At 40.3% G+C, this 20,909-nt stretch overlaps 1 protein-coding gene across 4 annotated transcripts in view; it reads right to left on the bottom strand.

Moving 5' to 3' along the window:
• Positions 1-5,650: 5,650 nt before the first annotated feature.
• LOC117962538 (probable ATP-dependent RNA helicase DDX4) overlaps positions 5,651-20,909 on the bottom strand; it is a 28,860-nt gene continuing 13,601 nt past the window's right edge. For all 4 annotated transcript variants that reach the window (XM_059012821.1, XM_059012826.1, XM_059012817.1 and 1 more), the window contains 8 exons: positions 19,400-19,554; positions 18,619-18,748; positions 17,071-17,237; positions 16,619-16,764; positions 16,015-16,114; positions 14,807-15,077; positions 7,418-7,525; positions 5,651-6,533 (listed from right to left, as the gene is read on the bottom strand). In XM_059012821.1, coding sequence (XP_058868804.1) covers positions 6,453-6,533; positions 7,418-7,525; positions 14,807-15,077; positions 16,015-16,114; positions 16,619-16,764; positions 17,071-17,237; positions 18,619-18,748; positions 19,400-19,554 — 1,158 coding nt within the window. In that variant the 3' untranslated portion in view covers positions 5,651-6,452. The remainder of the gene's footprint in view (positions 6,534-7,417; positions 7,526-14,806; positions 15,078-16,014; positions 16,115-16,618; positions 16,765-17,070; positions 17,238-18,618; positions 18,749-19,399; positions 19,555-20,909) is intronic.

Here is a 20,909-nt window from a genome sequence, read left to right on the forward strand (position 1 = left end):
CTTGTAATTGGTAATAATTGGTCCAATTAAATAATTTAGGGCACTGTTGGAACAAAAGCCAGGAGGGACACCGGCCATCCAGGACCAGGGTTCCCCACCCCTGATTTAGAATATTTGATATTTTTTTTCTCTTTGTCTATGATTTTGCTATTTGTATCTTAGACATTTTACCTCCTCTTTGAATGTTCTCTTGCGGTTATAATATTGGAAAAACTTTTTTGAATTGGTTTTAGACCCCTTAGCAGTGCTCATTTCTATCTCCCTCTTGGCCTTTCTAACTTCCTTTTTGATTTGAGTTTGCAGTTCCAAGTACTCTTTCCGTGTACTTTGTTCTTAGTCCCTTTTAAACACTCGGTCAAGTGCCTTTTTGCTCTGAATACTTTTTGTAATTGATCAATTAAACCATTTTGGCAATTATGATTTGTCTACTTTTGGGATGTAATTGTTTTGCACCTCTAGTACTACATTTTTGAAAAATAGCCATCCTTTTTCTGTGGATGTTTTCTCTATTTTACTCCAATCTACTGTTAATCTGTTTCATTCCTTTATAGTTTGCTTTTTGTAAATTGTAAACCTTAGCTTTAGTCATTACTTTTTGGGGTTTTAAAAAGCACTTCCAATGAGACCATGTTGTGATCTGAGTTTGCCAATGGTTCTGACCTCTGTTGTAGTTATTCTGTCTTCGTTATTTAATGAAGACTAAATCAAGGCATGCCTCCCCTCTAGTCGGTGCCTTCACAAATTGCATTAGGAAGCAGTCATTTGTCATTTCAATTTTGTCTGTCGTGCTCCCCACCGGGTTTTCCCATTTTATACAGGGGAACTTGAAATCCCCCATTAATATGGCTTCTCCTTTGCTGCACGCATTTCTAATGGCATTGTATAACAGATTGTTTTGCTTAGTGTCTGAATTTGGCGGTCTACAGCATGCCCCTATTATGCCCTTTGAATTTGTATCCATTATTCTGCATTTTTTTCTCCTAGATTTAACACCCAGGCTTCAAGACTATTTTTGATGTATACCGCTACCCCTCTGCCTCTTCTGTCCTGCCTGTCTTTCCTATACAATGTATACCCACTAATATTATATTCGTCTCCATCACTCTCGGATAGCCAAGTTTCTGTAACACCTATCACATCGTAGTTACTTGTTAGTGCAGTAGCTTCAAGTTCCAACATTTTGTTTTTGAGACTAGCATTTAGATAAATACATTTAATGGCTATCTTACCGGAGTTGTGCCCTTGTTTTGACGTAGTCTCCCTTCTGTTTCTTTGTTGAGATCAAACATTGTTATAAAAATAATTATGAACTACACATTGTTATGGATTCATGACAATAAAACAAGACTTACCAATGATAAGATTAAGTACATGCCTCATAATATTCATTTATTTAAAATTGCATTTGGCCATCTTTGTATTCCCATACTTAATTATACTCTTTCACACATAATGTTTTTTTTTTGTTCTTCAGTTTGACAAAACAGAAATGTGTAACCATTTTTACTACCAGATTTGATCTATTCTGCTCACTCACTACCTGTTTTGAGGTTTTGGTTAATCATGCACATTGACTGCCATCTTTGACATCAATCCTGTGGTTATCTTTCATCCAGACACGACTGCAGTCAGAATGACTAGTTGTTTTGTTTCTTGATTATACATCTGAAGGCCGGATGCCATACTCAGAAGCTATAGGATTGGATACATTTTATGAAAACTGATTTGTACAGCTTGATGCAGTTCTCTCTCGCCAATTACAAAATGGATTGGTGATTTCATTTAACCCAATTGGTCAATAGGTCCTTAATCTCCGGTAAAGGACTTCAAATGTTATCATTCAAACTATGTTTACTCACTGTTCCAAATCGAGTCGCCGGAAAATAGTTAAGTATTCATGTATTTTACCTTTTTTCAGCTTGAAAAGAAAATCTCTGTTCTATACATTGTCAGCGACAATACAGTAACCAAAATAACAACTAGTCTCCAGTTTGAATGACAAGTTGAAAAAAACAACTTTGTACAGTCTGATTAGTTTCAGCATATCACAGTAACCCCACAATGCCAGGAAGGAGGCTTTGAATAAACTTTATGAACACACTGAACAAAACAGCAAACTCTAACTGTTAGGACCCAAACAGTAACTTAAATACAGAAACTTATATAAATACACTCAAGCCTTAAATTAAAAAACAAAGTTAGCTGTACTTATTTTAAACTATGTTTGCTTTTGTAATAGGTGTACCTAAACTGAACAGCTGCATGCAAGTAGAAGATTTGTTTTTAGTATTAAGGCTATCGGAAATACCCACAACTAGCGTTCCCTCGAAGGCTGAAATGCGTGCAGTTTTTGCAGTAACTGGCAACAACCTTTGCACTCAGTTGACTAACTTTCGCAAGTTATTATAAATAATCAACCTCAATTGAGATTCCAGCCTCTCGAGGTAAACCTATCATTTTGAGAGCATTCTTGCACATCGCATTAGAGCAGAGCTCGCTCGGGCACCAGCGAATCTAGTACAGGGCAGGCGAAGCAGGCGTCTGGCGATTCTGCCTCTATAGAAAGTGCTGCTCGGTGCTGCTCATGAACTTTAAAGTTTTTTAACTAGTCGTATAATAGAATACTAAATCTTCCTGCATTATTTAGAAGTATAAATACTCAGGTAAACAAATAAAAATCACAATACTCACACTTTGGCGGTTTTAGAAATCAAGCGTGTTGAAACTGGTAAAAATGTAAATCAGCACATTAGTCAAAAATACACATTTAAGCGTTTATTCATCATGTGACTTCATTCCATGTCTGCTGAAACTCAACATGGCGGCTGCACCAACGAAGAAAAAAAAAAAGTTTCAGTAAGACTGAGCTAAAAGAAATCTGATTATATGAGGATGGTGCGATAGTATTCTTAAAGTTTTGCTGTAATTCGCATCATCAATGAGTCAATACCATTAAATATCATAGTGCTGTACATAGGATTACTCTCACATGATTGTTACCAGCTGGACTGTTACTAACCTTGCACATTTTTTTATTGTGTATTCTGTAAGTCGCCTTGGATAAAGGCGTCTGCTAAATAAACAAATAATAATTGTTATTGTAATGCCAGCAGTAAGCTAAACAGGTATTTTCAAAACACCTTAATTTGCAGACTGAACTGTGTTAGTGGAAGACTGTAAATATAATTCTTGATATTTGGTTTTCTGAACTGTTAGGTTTTCCTGCTTATTTTAATGCCAGCAATGAGCCAAGTGACGTCTGTAAACATTATGACAGGTTTGAAGTGTCTTCAGGTGCTTTATTTACTATTACAGCAACAAGAGTCTAATTGAAAACAATAATAATAATTTTGGTAATATTTAAATTTACTTATTTTAACTACCAACATTTATGTTCAAATGCCATATTTAATTATTACTACGTTAATAGAAAGCGGGAACAAATGGAATTGGCCATTTTCGAAAAACGCAATTTGGTATTCCCAAAAATAGAACAATTAGTAGCCCTAAAGATGGTTACAATTGAAGGCAGTGCAGACGCCAGTGTTTTATGCAGTAGTATCAAGCAATTTTATGCGGGCCACCAGTTAAGCATGTAGTCTATATCTACGAGAACAACCGACAGGGCTGCATAGGATCAGAGGATGATTCAACATCAGAGGCAGAGCCACAATAAATGTCTTGTTTAAATTTAAAGTAAATTGTCAAATTGTTGAGATACTTGTGTTGGAATATTGTTTCAACATTGTATAATGCAACAAACATATATTAAAAGGGTTAATGCATGGCTGAAGGTTTCTCACTGAATTTACCCTCTCAGTCAAAATGGCAAGTTTCTGAGGATCTAAAAAGCTCAGAGGGAACGCTGCCCACAACGCTACATTAATCCACCGCTGGGATAATGAAGCCTGAAGGCTATCAAACCACACGTGGCATGAGCAAACTGCATTACTCATGTAATATTGAGAAACACTCTTACTGGCAACAAAAACTAGTGCTGCATAAAAATCACAACAAAAACAACCAGAAAATCCATTTTCTAATAACAATAGAAGCCATATAAGAGGACTTTCCATTCCTTTCTTGCCATCTTAAAAATCAATGCACTCTCCTGCACAGGTCATTTAACGGCACAGGGCTGGGCTCTAAAACTGCTAATGTGACCACTTTAAATTCCACCCAATGATATTTGTGCTTTTATTTAACTGTATTAAGCGACCACCTGTCTAACGTGACCAGCGACCACAATTCTCTTACCCAGCAATGGACTCAAACCTGTATTAAGTACCCTTACACAGGGCTATTGTTATAAGAAAAATGTTTTTAAATGGTTCATGCTCTCTTGTAAAGGAAGAGAGAAAATGTGGAGAAACAAAAGGTCCTCCCTAGATGACAGAATTAAACTAATAAAAAGTCATTAAACTTGTAAGTGCCAGAAAAACTGCTTAACAATTCGGCACTAGAAAGACGCAGATACAGCACTTTGAAACTGAAAGAACTAGGGCTTTAAAGTTTGAAGTTATTTTTGTTCACTTGACCGTGTTTTGAGCTGATTCAATCTTAAACTGTTAATTTCTAAACAAAGTCGCATCTTTTTACCTTGATGTCCTGATTGTCTTGCTGATTCCGTTTCACCTTCTTCATTATTCAAACACAAGAGTAAGCAATGGCATTAAATCACTCCCCCCTGATGCTACTTTAATTTGCATTTCGTTCTCGCACTTGCCTGGGAACTAGGTAGCTTCCAATATGTCTGTTTCGTGTTGTGTTGTTCTTTCCCGCTAATTTAACAGAATGTTTTTCTCAATTAGGATGTAGCGGCTTAAGACTTAAAAACAAACCGTTAAAACGAAAATAAAACACAGAAAAACTCAAGTATGACTGTAGTTGACCCTTTTCAGATCTGTTTAGAGCAATGATCGTAACTCATTTCATACTAAAATGGCTTGCTTGGTCTTTTATTTAAATTTCATTAAAAAAAGCAGCATGCATTTAATCAATGGACTCTCTCATGTGCTTTTATAGGGATTTCAGTACAGAATGTTTATAGCCAAAGATAAATCCAAACCTTTACTTGCAAGTCCTCAGCCACTGAAGTATAAAACTGCCCTTGACAAGGTGTTGGTCATTTATTCACACCCTTCTACACTTGTACAGCCTTATTCCATCTTGTATTGAAAACTGCCAAACCCCTTCCTCTAATGAAATAGAGTTAGTAGTTGCCAATTGTTATGAAAATAGATTTAAATTAACATTGATCAATTACATTGAGTAAATCGAACAATAAAAGCAAGAATGATTTGTGTACTCAGGTAATAACTGAAATGGTAAAAGTGTGCAGACTTTTAAAATGTACAATTTGACTGAAATTAAAATACTTGAGACCAGCCCCTTGGTAAAGACTCTTTCTTCCTCAGACAACCACACGAGAAGAAATTCTCCCATTAGTCTACACCCGCTGCATACTGATCCCTCCTGGTCAGCTGGACACAGTTCAAAAGATAACACTGAACATTGGTAATACTTCCTAGCATTATCCCCAAGACTTTATCCATGTAACCCATTCACTAGACAGGAGTAATGTCACTGCTGGAGTGAGGGTAAGGTTTGATTTGTTAAATAAGAAACAAATGAGAATTAAAACACTGAATAATGAATGCTTACTTTAATTTTAGTTTGTACATTCATTTCTGTACATCAACAGATCTTTTCATGAAATGTAAGCTAAACTATTTCAGTTGCAGTTAGGTCATATGTGGTTGAAACCACTGCTAAGCAACACAAACTAAAGACAAGTTACAAAAGGCAGACATGGCATTTGAAGAAGACTCAAACAATTAACATATCAACCATGACATGATCGAAATAACTGCTTGGAGTATATATACACACACACAAACACTTACTGCTCAACACAAGTGGATCACACTATAAAAGCAAATCAGTTAAATGTGTGCCGACCAGCCCTTAAAACACTGGCATCCCAAACTCAATTTTGCAAAGAGAAAAAATGAAAATAGAAGTAAATTATATAAAATGCCCAGCATACACATTTGTTTTTAGTTATTTTTACCCTTCTAATTTAAAATGGGAAAACCCTAAAACTAGGTTGGACCCCCCCCCCCCCAAAAAAAATGCAATTCAGTTACTGTGTTGACATACGCAATGGTAAAAACACACACATGTGATGCTCCCATTTTTGAATATGCATACCAGTTTATGAAATTTTACATAAAGTTGAAACTTAAATCCAACATAGAACTTGCACATCTACAAAACAAAATAGTGATAAGTGCCAACTTTCATTACAACAGAACTAACTTAAAGTACAGCAGCACTTTAAAACACAATGCTCTTTATATATTAACAAGAGAAACAAAACCATTCATTTCAATACACTTCTCTCAAATAAGTGTCATGCTCCAATAAGAGTTGTGTTCTTGTACAGGAAATCACTCCCAAGCGTCTTCGTCCACAGCGATTGCTGGTTGGCTTGACTCCCGATTTCCAAAGCTTCTATTCCCACCAGGGCCCTGTAAAGACAAGTCACCTGGTTTGCAATACACTTTAGCCAGAGCAGAACTCAAAAGGACACGCTGCAACTGTTTTGGAAATGTGCTGCAGCAGTAAATAAAACAATAAAAAAAATAATTAAAAAAATGCTCCAGTTCATTCCAGCAGACACCAGGAAGGGATTCAACCTTCCCACACAGTCATCCAACATGGCATACAAATAATGAAATCATAGCTGGTGAAAACCTTGCCCTCCGATTGGCTGTGCACTATACATACCAAAGCAAACGAGTACAGCTAAATGCGACAGAGCATATCCTCTTGGGACAAACCAAACAAACAGTGAAAACAAAAAACAGAAGAATGTGTATGTCTACATGAAACACCAAAAACTAACTTGTCAACTGCAACTCTTTAATAGGATGGGAATTTTGCCTTCAAGGAGACAAATATTTCCTATACAAGTTGTTTCACTTTTAACCAGCTCAAACCATAAAAATAATAATAAAAGAGTACATATCAAAACATGTGTTTTACTGATTTTACTATGTTTTACTGGCACACAGGGGTAACATGATCATCTTTCTAATAGCAATTTTTGGGGTAAAAATAGCAATGAATTATTTTAAATTCTGGTACCTGGTCACCTTCATTTTTACATCTGGAGTTGAAGGGGTTAATGGCGCTACATTAGTGTATTCTTGCAGAAATTAACATATCTAAAAATCACCAAAATGTAAAGACATAGAGGTCAATGCCAAGTTCACCAACACATTTTGCATGCAGTGTTAACATATCCATTAAAATATGAAGTCACTGAGGCAATGACAGCAAGGCTAGGACATTGACACAAAAAGGGTTAATGACAATTGAACTGTATATACACTTATGTAAACACACATACTTTACGGGAGTCCACTGATGCAAACACATTTCCTCTTGGATTGAAGCCAGTAGTCCCATGAGCACTGAATGCTACTTCCTCCAGCCAAGCAGGAACTTCCTGTTTAGCCTTAAAAAAAAAAAAAAAAAAAAAAAAAAAGGAAAATTATATGTATGTCAATGTGATTTTCAAAAGGACAAGGAAAGCAATTCATCCTATCAGTAATTCTATCATCAGGAGTCTAAGCCAAATGCATACTGTCAGTTTTTATTGAAGTTTCTTTAACACTGAAATCAATTTATGGTACAATCAAAAGTATTCAACATTTAGAAGTGCTGTGCATTTCATTGAAAATAGTTGCAAGCAAAGCGGACAGAGATGTTTTAAACTCCTGCAGTGGTTTTGTTCGTGCACTGGGCGTGCTATATGTCCAGACAACTTTTCAAAATCATCAAGAAAATCACACTCATTTAATTTGAAGTTTTAACTAATCAGAGCAGTAGTAGTGCTCTTTTCGGTTTATTAAATGCTTTAAAAATTGGATTGGTTGGTTGGTTGGTTGCGCAGACCACCAAGTAAAAAGCAGGTCTGGGTGATCCAGTGCTTTACGCATTTAACAGCATTAGTACAGGTAGTGGACAAGAAAATGGAAACACCAATGTAAAGTCACTTAATAGGGCGTTGGGCCGCTATGGTATCCCGCTCTGTGGAGTTCTCGGCAGACCGTTTGACGAAACTGGCTGCTCGCGCCCCAGTTTGAAATTTGCACTCAATTGATCTGCAGTTGCTCGCCTGTTTTGTCTTGCACTTCGAATTAATGCACGGATATCACGATCCTGGAGTATGCGCTTCTGCCCACTGTTGCCCTTTGCTGATGTCTTTCCCTCGGAGTTCCATGCCAACATCACCTTAGACACTGTTGCTCGTGAAACATCAGCAAGTTGAGCTGTCTTGGTCACTAAAGCTCCTGCCAAACGCGCCCCAACAATCACCCCTCTTTCAAAGTCACTGAGGTCTCCTCTTGCAGCCATGCTAGCCATAATTATAGGCAATCAGGACTGTCCAGCATTTTTATACATGACCCTAAGCATGCTGGGATGTTATTTGCTTAGTTAACACATGGGCCACACCTGTGGGGAAGCCCTTGCTTTCAATATACTTGGTGTCCCTGATTTACCCAGGTGTTTCCATTTTTTTGTCCACTACCTGTACTTCAATACAGTAATATGATTATGGTTAGTACACATTTAGCCTTCAGGCTATGCATGCATAAAGCTAAAAAAACTCCCACCACTAAATTCTAGAACATTCAATATATATCACTCTATACATTATAGCAATGCATCAATATAAAAGAGATTATATTCAAATATATGCTTACCTTCCAGCATATGGAAGTGTAGTGTAGGATATATTGAAAAACAAGAACTGTCTTCAAAAGGCAGAGACTTGTTTTGACCAAACAGCAATCAGTTTTTCAGAAACCCTCAGAGCATGGACCACGTCAGCTTGCAAGATCAAGTTGAATGGTATCAAATGGGGTCTTGTTCTGGGCTTATACTGGATTTTCCCTCCATTGAATAAATCACTCAGCCTTGACATTTCTTATCTTTAAGTTAATTATAAATTCTAGAATTACCTGGTCAACTTTTTCAAAATAGACTGGATACAACTTCTTGCCAAAATATATTGGAACATGATTTCATCGCTCTCTTTTTCCAACGCCTCCTTTTTCTAATTTGTCAGGAGGACCAAAGTTCACAGAATCCATGCTATAATATACATACAAGTATATGTCTATATATGAGCAATGTTTTTAATATGTAACACTAGCTCTATTTGATTATATTAAGCTGGGTCAAAAATATATGCCCCTCTTAGCCGCATATTATGTTACCTTTTCAATGTGTTGTCAGTAGGCCAGTTTAACTTCATATACAAATGTGTGTTAAAGTATGGGACAAAGACTGCCTCTGAATAAGCATACAGTGGTCATGTTAAGTATAACAGCCTTGTTTAACTGTGCCATTCTTGGACTATGCCTGACCTCTCTGTTCCAAACAGGATTCAGACACCCTGTTTTCTTGCCAAGACTACCGTTTTAAGGAGCTCCCAAGTGGCACAACCAGTAAAAGGTACTCCGCGTGGAGTGCAGGATGCGCTCTATAGTCTGGACATCGCCGGTTCGAGTCCAGGCTATTCCTTTGCCGACCGAGGACGGGAGCTCCGAGGGGGCGGTGCTCAATTGGCCAAGCTTCGCCCGGGGGAGGGAGGGTTAGGTCGGCCAGGGTGTCCCCGGCTCACTGCTCACCAGCAACCACTGTAGTCTGGCCAGGCGCCTGCCGGCTTGCCTGTAATCTGCCCGAGAGCTGCGTTGTCCTCCGACGCTGTAGCTCTTGGGTGGCTGCATGGTGAGTCCGCAGTGTGAAAAAAAGCAGTCGGCTGACGACACACGCTTCGGAGGACAGCGTGTGTTTGTCTTCACCCTCCAGAGTCAGCGCAGGGGTGGTAGCGGTGAGCTGAGCCTAAAAAATAATTGGCCATTCTAAATTGGGAGAAAACAAATAATTGGCAACGACTAAATTAAAAAAAAAAAAAAAAAAACAACTACTGTTTTGATTAATATGAAAGACCATTGTAAGCACTTCTCCAAATTCACCGCATGAAGTTAGTTCTCCCAAAGAAAGTTGCTACTTATTTGATAAGAACTGATATTGGACAAAAAATCTCCCTAATTCGTGGAATGCTCACTACGACTGCCAGGTTTTCTTATCATAGAAAACACCTTGGATTCAAAACTGTGGACTACAAGAAAATCTCACTTTGACTGCCAAAAAGAACCTTCCATATCTAGCACCACTCTGCTTGCAAACAGATAAGGGCACGGCTATTTTAATGCAGATTTATTGTGTACTAAAATTATTGAATACAGTTTACACTTTGTCTAATATTCCAACCTAACAGTTCCTGTTTTTTATTGCAGTGAAACCTTTATATAAACTCAACATTTATTCTTTAATTTAATGGATACTGTAATTTCAAAAGATTGTTTAGTTGAAGAACTAATTCTTAAATTGATTAAATTAAATGCTCGCTCCTGCTTTTACAGTCTATTTGTATTACAGTAGAGCCTTAAACAAGCAAAAACACTTGGTAGTTTAAATATTATGTTACTTATGAGATCAAAATACTTAAAACATTATTTCACGGGTCTGTGTTTCACGTGTATTTAAATAGTGTATATTTGTATTTAGTCACGGGATTGCACATCACGCACGTGCATTTAAAATATAATATGTGAACACGGGGTTTCACGTAATGAATTCACGTGCTGGGATTCAAGTGAGTAATTAATTAGTAATTGAATCCCAGCACAACAGTATATATAGAGACACATTTTCACTCACTGGGGGTTGGGTGTTCGGAAGAGGAGAACGGGTGAGAGAGAGAGGAGAAACTAGAACGTAAAGTCATTAAACGTAAAGATAAGTGTGTGTACTCACCGTGTTTGTTTGTCTCTCCGTGCACCGTTTGTTTAGTGTTAGTCCGTTTTGTATGTCTCTTTATTTTGGCGTATAGTGCCGTGTCCCGTGTTTTTGTGTTTCAAACCTTTTATTTTCTGTTTATTAAATGCTGAGCGCGATCACGCGCTCAGCCTAACCAAAATCCAAGTCTCTGTGTTTGTATTCCTTCCTGCTTCTGGTCTGACGCCACCCACTCTGGCCGTCTTTGTGACACGTGGTGTCATCGTGGGATAGCCGCGCCTCCAAGCGTCAGACCAGGAGGGGTTTTGTTAAAAAAAAAAAAAAAAAAAAAAATTATATATATATATAATGGCAGAAGACGCCACAAAATGGCGGGACTGGTTCCTGGAGAATGCTGGGCTGGAGGCCCAGGCTCTGCCCATAGTCGTTCGGGCCCTGTGGATGATGGACAGTGAGAGATGGGAGGCTTATCAGCAGGAACACACCCCAAACACCTTGGAGGAAGGTGTGGAGTTTCTCCTCAGCTACCTGGAGGCAATGATAAACGGAACAGCAGCCCAGGTAGCAGGACCACCAGCAGAGGAGTACCTGCTGTCCCCATCTCCACCAGCAGAGGGTGAATGCCTGCTGGTTTTGCCTCCACAGCCCAAGCGGGAGACAGATAAAGAGGTGAAGGACAGGGAGGAGGAGTGCCGCCTAAGGGCCAGGCATCCACGGCGATGTAACAAGCCATCGTCGGGGTGCCTCCTCTGCGACCAGGATCACCTGTTCGCCCACTGTCCCTTCCGCAGTTATGGGGAGGAGCCTGAGCGTCCACAGCCCAAGCGGGAGGAGCCTGAGCGTCCACAGCCCAAGCGGGAGGAGCCTGAGCGTCCACAGCCCAAGCGGGAGGAGCCTGAGCGTCCACAGCCCAAACGGGAGGAGCCTGAGCGTCCACAGCCCAAATGGGAGGAGCCTGAGCGTCCACAGCCCAAGCGGGAGGAGCCCGAACGTCCTACGCCTGAGTGGGAGGAGCCCGAACGTCCTACGCCTGAGTGGGAGGAGCCCGAACGTCCTACGCCTGAGTGGGAGGAGCCCGAACGTCCTACGCCTGAGTGGGAGGAGCCCGAACGTCCTACGCCTGAGTGGGAGGAGCCCGAACGTCCACAGCCCAAAAGGGAGGAGTCGGTGCGTCCACAGCCCAAAAGGGAGGAGTCGGTGCGTCCACAGCCCAAAAGGGAGGAGTCGGTGCGTCCACAGCCCAAAAGGGAGGAGTCGGTGCGTCCACAGCCCAAAAGGGAGGAGTCGGTGCGTCCACAGCCCAAAAGGGAGGAGTCGGTGCGTCCACAGCCCAAAAGGGAGGAGTCGGTGCGTCCACAGCCCAAAAAGAGGGAAGTCGGGGCTTCCACAGCCGTAGGACCCAAGCTGCCAGCAGAGGGAGAATGCCTGCTGGTCCCACCTCCACCAGCAGAGGGTGAATACCTGCTGGTGCCGTCCCAAGAGCCAGAAGGGGAGGAGTTACAGGCTCAACCCCCTGAAAATTTTTGGGGGGGAGAAGGGCAGGATGCTGGTGTCCCCCAGCAGCCTCTCGCTATGCTGCTGAAGGCAGCACGGCGTGCACATGCCCAGCCGACACAGCAGAGGGAGCCAGCACCGCCAGGAGCAGAGGAGCAGGAGCTGCCTCTGTCTCCACCACCTCCAGGAGCAGAGGAGCAGGAGCTGCCTCTGCCTCCGCTACCACCACCGCAAGGAGCAGAGGAGCAGGAGCTGCCTCTGCCTCCGCCACCACCACCGCAAGGAGCAGAGGAGCTGGAGCTGCCTCTGCCTCCACCGCCGCCAGGAGCAGAGGAGCTGGAGCTGCCTCTGCCTCCACCGCCGCCAGGAGCAGAGGAGCTGGAGCTGCCTCTGCCTCCGCCACCGCCCGGAGCAGAGGAGCAGGAGCTGCCTCTGCTGCCCGTACCTCCGCAGGGAGTACGGTGGCCGGAGCCCCAGAAAGGGGAGCTGCCGGCCACGAAGAAGGGGGAGGAGGTCTGGAGACCACTTTCCCCAGCAGCAGTTTCGCTGCAGGAGTTCTTGTGGCCGGAGCCCCACAGGAGGGAGCTGCCGGCTACGAAGAAGGGGGAGGTCGGGGGACCACCTGCCCCCGCAGCTTTTTCGCTGCAGGATGGGACCAACAGGCTGTCAGCCGTGCCACTACCGGCAGGGGTGCTGACAGCATTGCCAGCCAAGGGCCCACTGAAGCCTCCCTTCCCAGCCCGAGACTTTGTTCTGGACTGCTGGGTTTTTAAGGGGGGAGGTGGCCGTTGAGGCCATGTGTGCTGCGCACAAGGGGGGGTATATGTGGCAAAGTGCCCCGCCCCTGTGTGCATTTGTGTGATCTATGTGTATGTATGCGTGCGTATGTTAATGTTGGTGTATAGTCATTGGTACACGGGATATAAACGGGTCTGTGTTTCACGTGTATTTAAATAGTGTATATTTGTATTTAGTCACGGGATTGCACATCACGCACGTGCATTTAAAATATAATATGTGAACACGGGGTTTCACGTAATGAATTCACGTGCTGGGATTCAAGTGAGTAATTAATTAGTAATTGAATCCCAGCACAACAGTATATATAGAGACACATTTTCACTCACTGGGGGTTGGGTGTTCGGAAGAGGAGAACGGGTGAGAGAGAGAGGAGAAACTAGAACGTAAAATCATTAAACGTAAAGATAAGTGTGTGTACTCACCGTGTTTGTTTGTCTCTCCGTGCACCGTTTGTTTAGTGTTAGTCCGTTTTGTATGTCTCTTTATTTTGGCGTATAGTGCCGTGTCCCGTGTTTTTGTGTTTCAAACCTTTTATTTTCTGTTTATTAAATGCTGAGCGCGATCACGCGCTCAGCCTAACCAAAATCCAAGTCTCTGTGTTTGTATTCCTTCCTGCTTCTGGTCTGACGCCACCCACTCTGGCCGTCTTTGTGACAGGCACATAGACAAGCTTTTTTTTCCAACATTAACACTTGTTCAGTTTTCTTAGTTCAAATCATTGTAATCTGTTCATAATTTGCTGCAATATTATTTATGCTGGTTTTATATTCTTTAAAAGCACAGTACAATTATTACAATATTCCGACAGTGTCAGTTAGTACTGAACTTTTCATTTTTAACTAATATGTTCTTTCAATCATCCAATCCATGTCTAATAACTCAGCATGTTCCCAACAGGATTCGAACTCTGCGCCAGGCTCAGCTCGGACTGGTTCTGCGAACACCACGACAGGCCTGTGCATCCAGCGTTTTACATCAGAGGTGTGGGCAACCAGGGCCTTCACTTGATACCTGCAAAAACCTAAATCTGGTTAGCTGGGCTCCCATCTCTACATTCTCATTCCCATCGTCAGTGGGCAAAAACAACTGAATCTGGGTCCATCAAAGAACCGCACACCCTTGCAACTGAAGCCTTCCATGCAAAAGGATCTAATGACATAGCACAAAAGGGACGTGCCAGAACCATCTGTGACAGTCCACAACATCAGGGTATAGAGCAAACCGGAAAACACAGACAACTTGCATCCACAGTTTACTGTTCATAGGCCTGTAATACTGTACCCTGTTTTTTCTGAATGGTTGACAAAGTGCTTGCAGGAATGTTGAAATCTGCAACATCTTTCTTGTACAGTTGTTCATTATCCACTCAGCTATTCGAACTAGGGCGATTCGGTTTATTCAAATTTTTTTTCTCTCCAAAAGAATTCACAAAAACAGGAAATTCGTGTTAAGTAAAATTAGTACTGCAAGTAAACTTACCGTAAGTGACTGCAAAATTAGTCTGGGACCATGTAGAAAACGTGTAGTATCAAGACAATAGTCTAACCAGAGTTTGCTTTCATGACAATTAACTAAATATTTTTAAATATAAGCGAAATAATGAAATGAAAGCACATGAAGATAAACTTACATCAGAAAGAACCTTCACCAGGGAACGAGCTATAGGAGTATCAGATTCTGGGTCGAAGAAGGATATTGCTTTGCCAATGTTTCCACAGCGCCCTGTGCGACCAATACGGTGGACGTATTCGTCAATGGAAGAGGGGAGGTCAAAGTTTACAACATGCTGCACATGCTCAATATCCAGCCCCCGAGCAGCCACAGAGGTTGCAACCAGAACAGGACACTTCCCCGTGCGGAAATCTCCAAGTGCTTGCTCCCTTTCCCTCTGTTCTCGATCCCTTCAAAATGAAACAATGACATTTGTCAAAGTCAACACATTCCATTTAGTTTGTAAACAAGTTTATTTGATACAACAAAAGGTTAAAACAATGCAGCAGTGAAACAAATGTTTGCTGATAAGCACTATGTTAATTGAACAAATCATAGAAAACACCTGAATGCCCACTGGAAAGCCAGCATCTCAGAAGTGTGCGGTCTGCATCCTTCAGTACGTTTACATGAACATAATTACGATATTTTTCAATATATATGGTTTTCTGAAAAGTAATTCAGCTATGAAGTCATGTAAAACACAGGTTTTCAGAAAACGTATTGAATACCGAAAGTTTCCGAAAAATACCACCTAGAATATTCCAACAGTATTTCTGAAATCAATAACTTGTCATGTAAACCCACTTCAGAAAACGTATTCTGATAGTGTACTGACATCGTTCCCACGCACATGATTATTAAAGCAACTATATCCTACAGAAGCGTCCTAGTGCCAATGAAAAAAAAAAATTGAACAAAAAAATCTCCTAGCTAGGAGGAAAAAAGTCCTACGTAGGACTTTATCTCCTAGCTAGGACTTTTTATCTCCGCCTAGTTCTGTCAATTTTATTTTTGACTTCAAGGCGAATAAACCTGGCTTGTTTTGTGCTGATGTCACATTTGCACCTTCTGCAGATACTAGCTGTCAGCACAGCGATTGCCCAAAAGGTTTGCCAAGTACCTGATAACTTGGGGAAAAATGAAGCAGAATCTGCAAATCGAGGCCACATCATACATCCCAGGGACATTGAACTTGAATCAGAAACTGGAACTGCCAAGCACCATATTCCACATGCAAAAATGTGTACTGTGTATACTGAGATTCTCTCTCCCCACCCCCGATTTTATCCCTATTAAATTTGTTAAGACAAAAAATGAAAATGCGGAACACCAAGTATAACTTACCCGTGAATACTTGTGGTTGGGATTTTTTCTTGACAGAGGAAAGTTGCAATGAAGTCTGCTTTTCTTTTAGTTTCAACAAAAACCATTGTGCGTTCCGTGCCTGAAAGAGAATAGTCATCTTACCAATCCTTTATTTTACTTAAATCACTTAACATTTTAATGCACCCCACCCCCACATAATGCATTATGCAACTTAAAATTGTTTGTTTGCCAAAAATAGTAAACCAGCGCTTGCCTCAACGGGAATAAAATCTAGTATTATGGTGCTTTGTACAAAGTATACAGCAGAAACCTAAATTTTAAGCCACTTCACTTTCATATGGCACCCATGTCATGGTCACCAACACATTTGGCATGTAGTGTTCATAATCTTGCTAATATAAAGAATACATTAAAAAGTCTCAAACTACTGACACAAAAATGATTAATTTAGCTTAGGACACACTCCAATACCTTAAATGTGTGCTTGAAAATACCCATACATAGTTTCTTCAAATTACCACACTATTCCCTGAAGTGCATTGTGACACCCAAGTAGCAAAAATAAATAAGTTAGGGAAGAAAATAAAATTGGATGGAGATAAGGTCATTAGAATCAGCTCACTTGTAGTCTGAAGCATTTCAACCAGCTTGTCTCTCTTTGAATATTGAGTAACTTGCAGCACATTTTGCTCCACATCACTACAAGCACCTCCTACTTGACCAACCGCAAGGAATATGTAGCCAGGCTTTAAAAAGTCTGCAGCTAGCCTTTAAAATTCAAAGACAAATAAAACAGATAAAGTTGGGTAGTTAAATTGTAAAATACCCTATAGATGAATTAACAAAATTATGCCTTGGTGATGTTAAAAGTCAAATGACTTATTCCCCAATACAAGTGCTGAAGAACTGTTCCTTCACTAATGACAAACACATGTGTGATTTGGGATTGTCAATACATTTTTATCACATTCTAATTGAAATGGGTGTGAATCAAGTCTGGAAAAAATGTTGCACAGTAAAACTAAAGGTGAACAAAAATCTGCACCCAAGTAGTTGAAATAATTTACCACATACTTCTGAATATCCTCTGGGTAAGTGGCACTAAACAAAAGAGTCTGCCGTTCTTCCTTTGGAGGCATGCCAGGAGATGCTACCAGCCTGCGCATTTCTGGCTCAAATCCCATATCCAACATCCGATCTGCTTCATCCAGTACAAGGTACCTTAGTTTGCTTAGTCCGACCTAGGTAAAAAGCAGAAGGGAGCACATGTAGCACAGCCACTGAATAGGACTGTGGTATACTCTGGTTTCAAGGATTTAAGAACAAAGCATTAAGGATGCATAACATATGAGGAGGGGGAAGATAACTAGGGGGTCTTTTTCCTGGGTATGTTATGGTATAAAATTGATTTTGTGGACATTTCGCAGACCTGTTTAAAACATTAAATAAACATAAGTAGATATTTCAGAGCTCTATAAAAGCCTAAAAATAGTGGTAGTTGCTTCCTAACTAAAAATGATATACTGTGATTTGTTGAAAGCAAGCATGCACCATCCTCCAGCAGTTGTTGCCAACATTGTGTCTGGTGTGAAGACTTTCCCATGCATTGAGACTGCGAGTTCTGCATCCACTGAATTGGTTGGAAGTGTAAGGCACCGCTTTGCCAACTTAAACAGATGTGGAAATCAATTAGAAGGTCCCAAAACTCTGTTACCCAAGGGCATCTGGCATTATTTTAATAAAGGCCATATATGCAGCACGTTCGTGGTCAAGTTTGTCCCATCCAGGAATTTATTTCTTGTGTAAGGGTATATCAAAAAAAGAAAACTTGCCTATTTCGGGTTTAAAATTCTAACTACATTAAAAAAAAAAGTAAGCAGCAGGTTGTTTGAAGCGAGGTGGCTGTGCTACATCATACCTGTAGTACTGATTTAACTTGGCTACAACCGACAGGAATACTTTTGATCTGCGTTGACTTTCAAGTTTGTTTTATGAAAGCTGTTATTTGTTTTAGGTTCTGTTTAGCAGCCTCTGTAGTAGCCTTTTGTTTAATGTGTGATTCTGAAACTAAATAGCGATCGATCACATTTTCTCCAGTCACATTACAAGATGTGCAAAACAATTTACCTCCACCTGCATATAAAGTTCCTTTGGAAATTTTAGCAACCTAAATAAAAAAAAAAAAACACAATGTAACACTGACTTTATCCCACCTCCTACTGTACAATACAGTACAGTACGCAGAAAAGCCAGTACAGACGCACGGATAGGCTGATTAAAACATTGTCGTCATGTCAACAGTAAACAAGAAAGTTAACTGCTTTGGAGTTATTTTTTTTATGTTGTTATTTGCCTAAGGACTAAAATAAAAAAAAGCCCATCTACAGAATTAAGATACATAGTTTGCATTGCTTGCGATGTGCAGTAGTTCATTTAATCTCTTCAACTCCAGATGCAAAAATGAATGTGCACTCCAGGTACCTGATTTTGAAATTGGCAAATACCAATTGCAATATTCTAATTGTTTTTGCACTTCATTATTTAGTATAGCCATAGGTATTGACGCACAAAACAAACAAATAAACCGAGCCAAACAAAAAAAAGCTGGCGCTGGGTCCTTACCTTTCCTCTACCAATGATATCCATGAGTCTTCCTGGAGTTCCACACAATACGTTGCATCCTTTCAAAACTTCCCGTATTGTGTACCCAGTACTTATCCCGCCATACACTACAACAGGCCTCACACAGGTTCTGAAAAACACCAGTATGGAGGAAGGCAACATCCGTTATTACTGCTATGTTAAATCTCATGTATCCCTTTGTGTTTCATGTTAACTGGAATGTTCATTGTTAAACCGATTAACTTACAATTCAATTACGATTAACTTCATTGGTACTGGAGAATTCCTGGTATAGCAGAGGTTTAATGTAAATGCAGAGCCTTAATGCTTAACTAGAGGTTTACACCCAATAAAAACTTTTCTATTGTTTAAAAATCTCCAGAGTACATTTTGTTTAAATGCTTACTTGGTCCCAATAAATTTACAAGCATGTACCATAAGAACATTTACTAGATCTTGATAGCGTCCCACACAGCTGCAGCAGCTGCTGGAACCACCCTGGACATGGATGTTTTAATAAGCATTAGAGAAAGCAAAGCTGAAGCATTGTCAGCACAAAACAAAAACACCACATGGTGATCAATGTGCTGCAAAAATTGGATCAAAGCCATTTAAAAAAAAAAAAAAAAGACCACAAAACGCTTCCAGGGAAACTTGAACACACCCAAAACAAAAACACCTAAAAAAAAAGTCTTATCTGCCTTCCAGAAGGACTGTGTGAAGCGTGCTATGCTGCATTTCTCTTACTGATGCATAAATTCCATACATTTTCTATACATACCCATACGCAAATTTCCTAGCCTCCAAGTAGATCTGGTTTATTAGCTCTCTTGTTGGAGCTACGATTATTGCTTCAGGCTCCTGTAGTTCACTGAACTTACTAGCAGCAACTCCATCCTTCATCAATTGTTGCAAGATCGGCAACAGAAATGCTGCCTGTATATAAAATATAGAAAGGGCTTGTCAGCATTAGGACTCTTACTTGATTGTTTTATTCTTTAACCAAAGCCAATGCAAACCCCTTAACAAGAAACCGGTTCAACACAAAGGCTCAGGAATTACTAGGTGTGTATTTTTATTTATATATATATTTTATATATATAAAAACCACAACCATTTTTCTATAATGGTTTAAGGTGATATGGGCGCGTTTCTTTTATTCACCATTTGTACATCAGTGAGCCACTGTGTTCATTTGAACTAACTAATGAACACAGACATCTCAAGTTCTGAAAACTGCATGAGATTATCCTAGTAGGCTATTAAGTGACGTCATGTTTAATAAACCGTCCTACTAAACAATGATCGCTAGCAAACGTGATTGTCAGTAGATGAAACAGATACTCAAATATCAGCAAGAACAAGGCACTGTAACTTTTCATCACTGCCTTCCTATTAATTTACCAAACCAAAGAGGTAACAGCAGCTATTATCCATCGTATCGGTCAAGAGAAACGCAGTAAGCACACACCAATGCAGAGAATCAGAAAGTCTATTTACTACTATATAACTAATAAGATGCTACAGGCATTTGTATTTTTTATTTTAAACGGTATTGTAAAGGTGTTGCCGTCTCCTCGAGTTGATAGTGTTGTAGGAATTTTGGTTTTATGTATTCAAAAATTAATACAATTTCATTCCCACTTAAAAAAAGTCCCCTAGATGCCGTTTAACTTTGCAATGGTGTCATACCCACCTTAACTTTTCTTCTGTTCTTTGTGTTCATTGCTGTTAACATGCAGTCCAATGGGCGGGCATTGCATGTTCAGTGGGCGGGCACTGCATGTCTTAAAACGCACTCGATTGGCTATTGCTAGGTTACACTTTGCTTCTCTTAACTAATAGGATGCTGTTCAAACTGATAAAGATGAAGAGGGTTGCAGTTGTCACATCCTTACCCCCTATCGTTCCAGACTGAGCCCAGTCAATGTTAATATTTTGGTGTTTCTCCACAGTAATTTGAAATAAAAAAGCAGCCTTATTTTGCTAAGCCTGTGTGAGCTGGAGTGAACACTACTTCGTTAGGTAGTGCCTGATAGAACTGTAGTACCTGTGTTGTATTTGTTTTAAAACTTTCATGTTATTTTTCTTGTTAAAAAATGACTTGAGTGTATTTCTTTAAAATAGCCATTTAAAAAAAGGGATTACAAAAAAGTGACATTATACCGTGGTATGACGATAACCGTGGTATATTTGACGGTTACCATACCGTCAATTTGATACCGTGACATCTACACACAACTGGTATGGAACAACAGTATTGGGGCAGGTATGTAGAGTTGACAAATGGG

The sequence above is a fragment of the Acipenser ruthenus genome, chromosome 1 (assembly GCF_902713425.1).
Source record: "Acipenser ruthenus chromosome 1, fAciRut3.2 maternal haplotype, whole genome shotgun sequence".
In the NCBI taxonomy this organism is placed as follows: Eukaryota; Metazoa; Chordata; class Actinopteri; order Acipenseriformes; family Acipenseridae; genus Acipenser; species Acipenser ruthenus.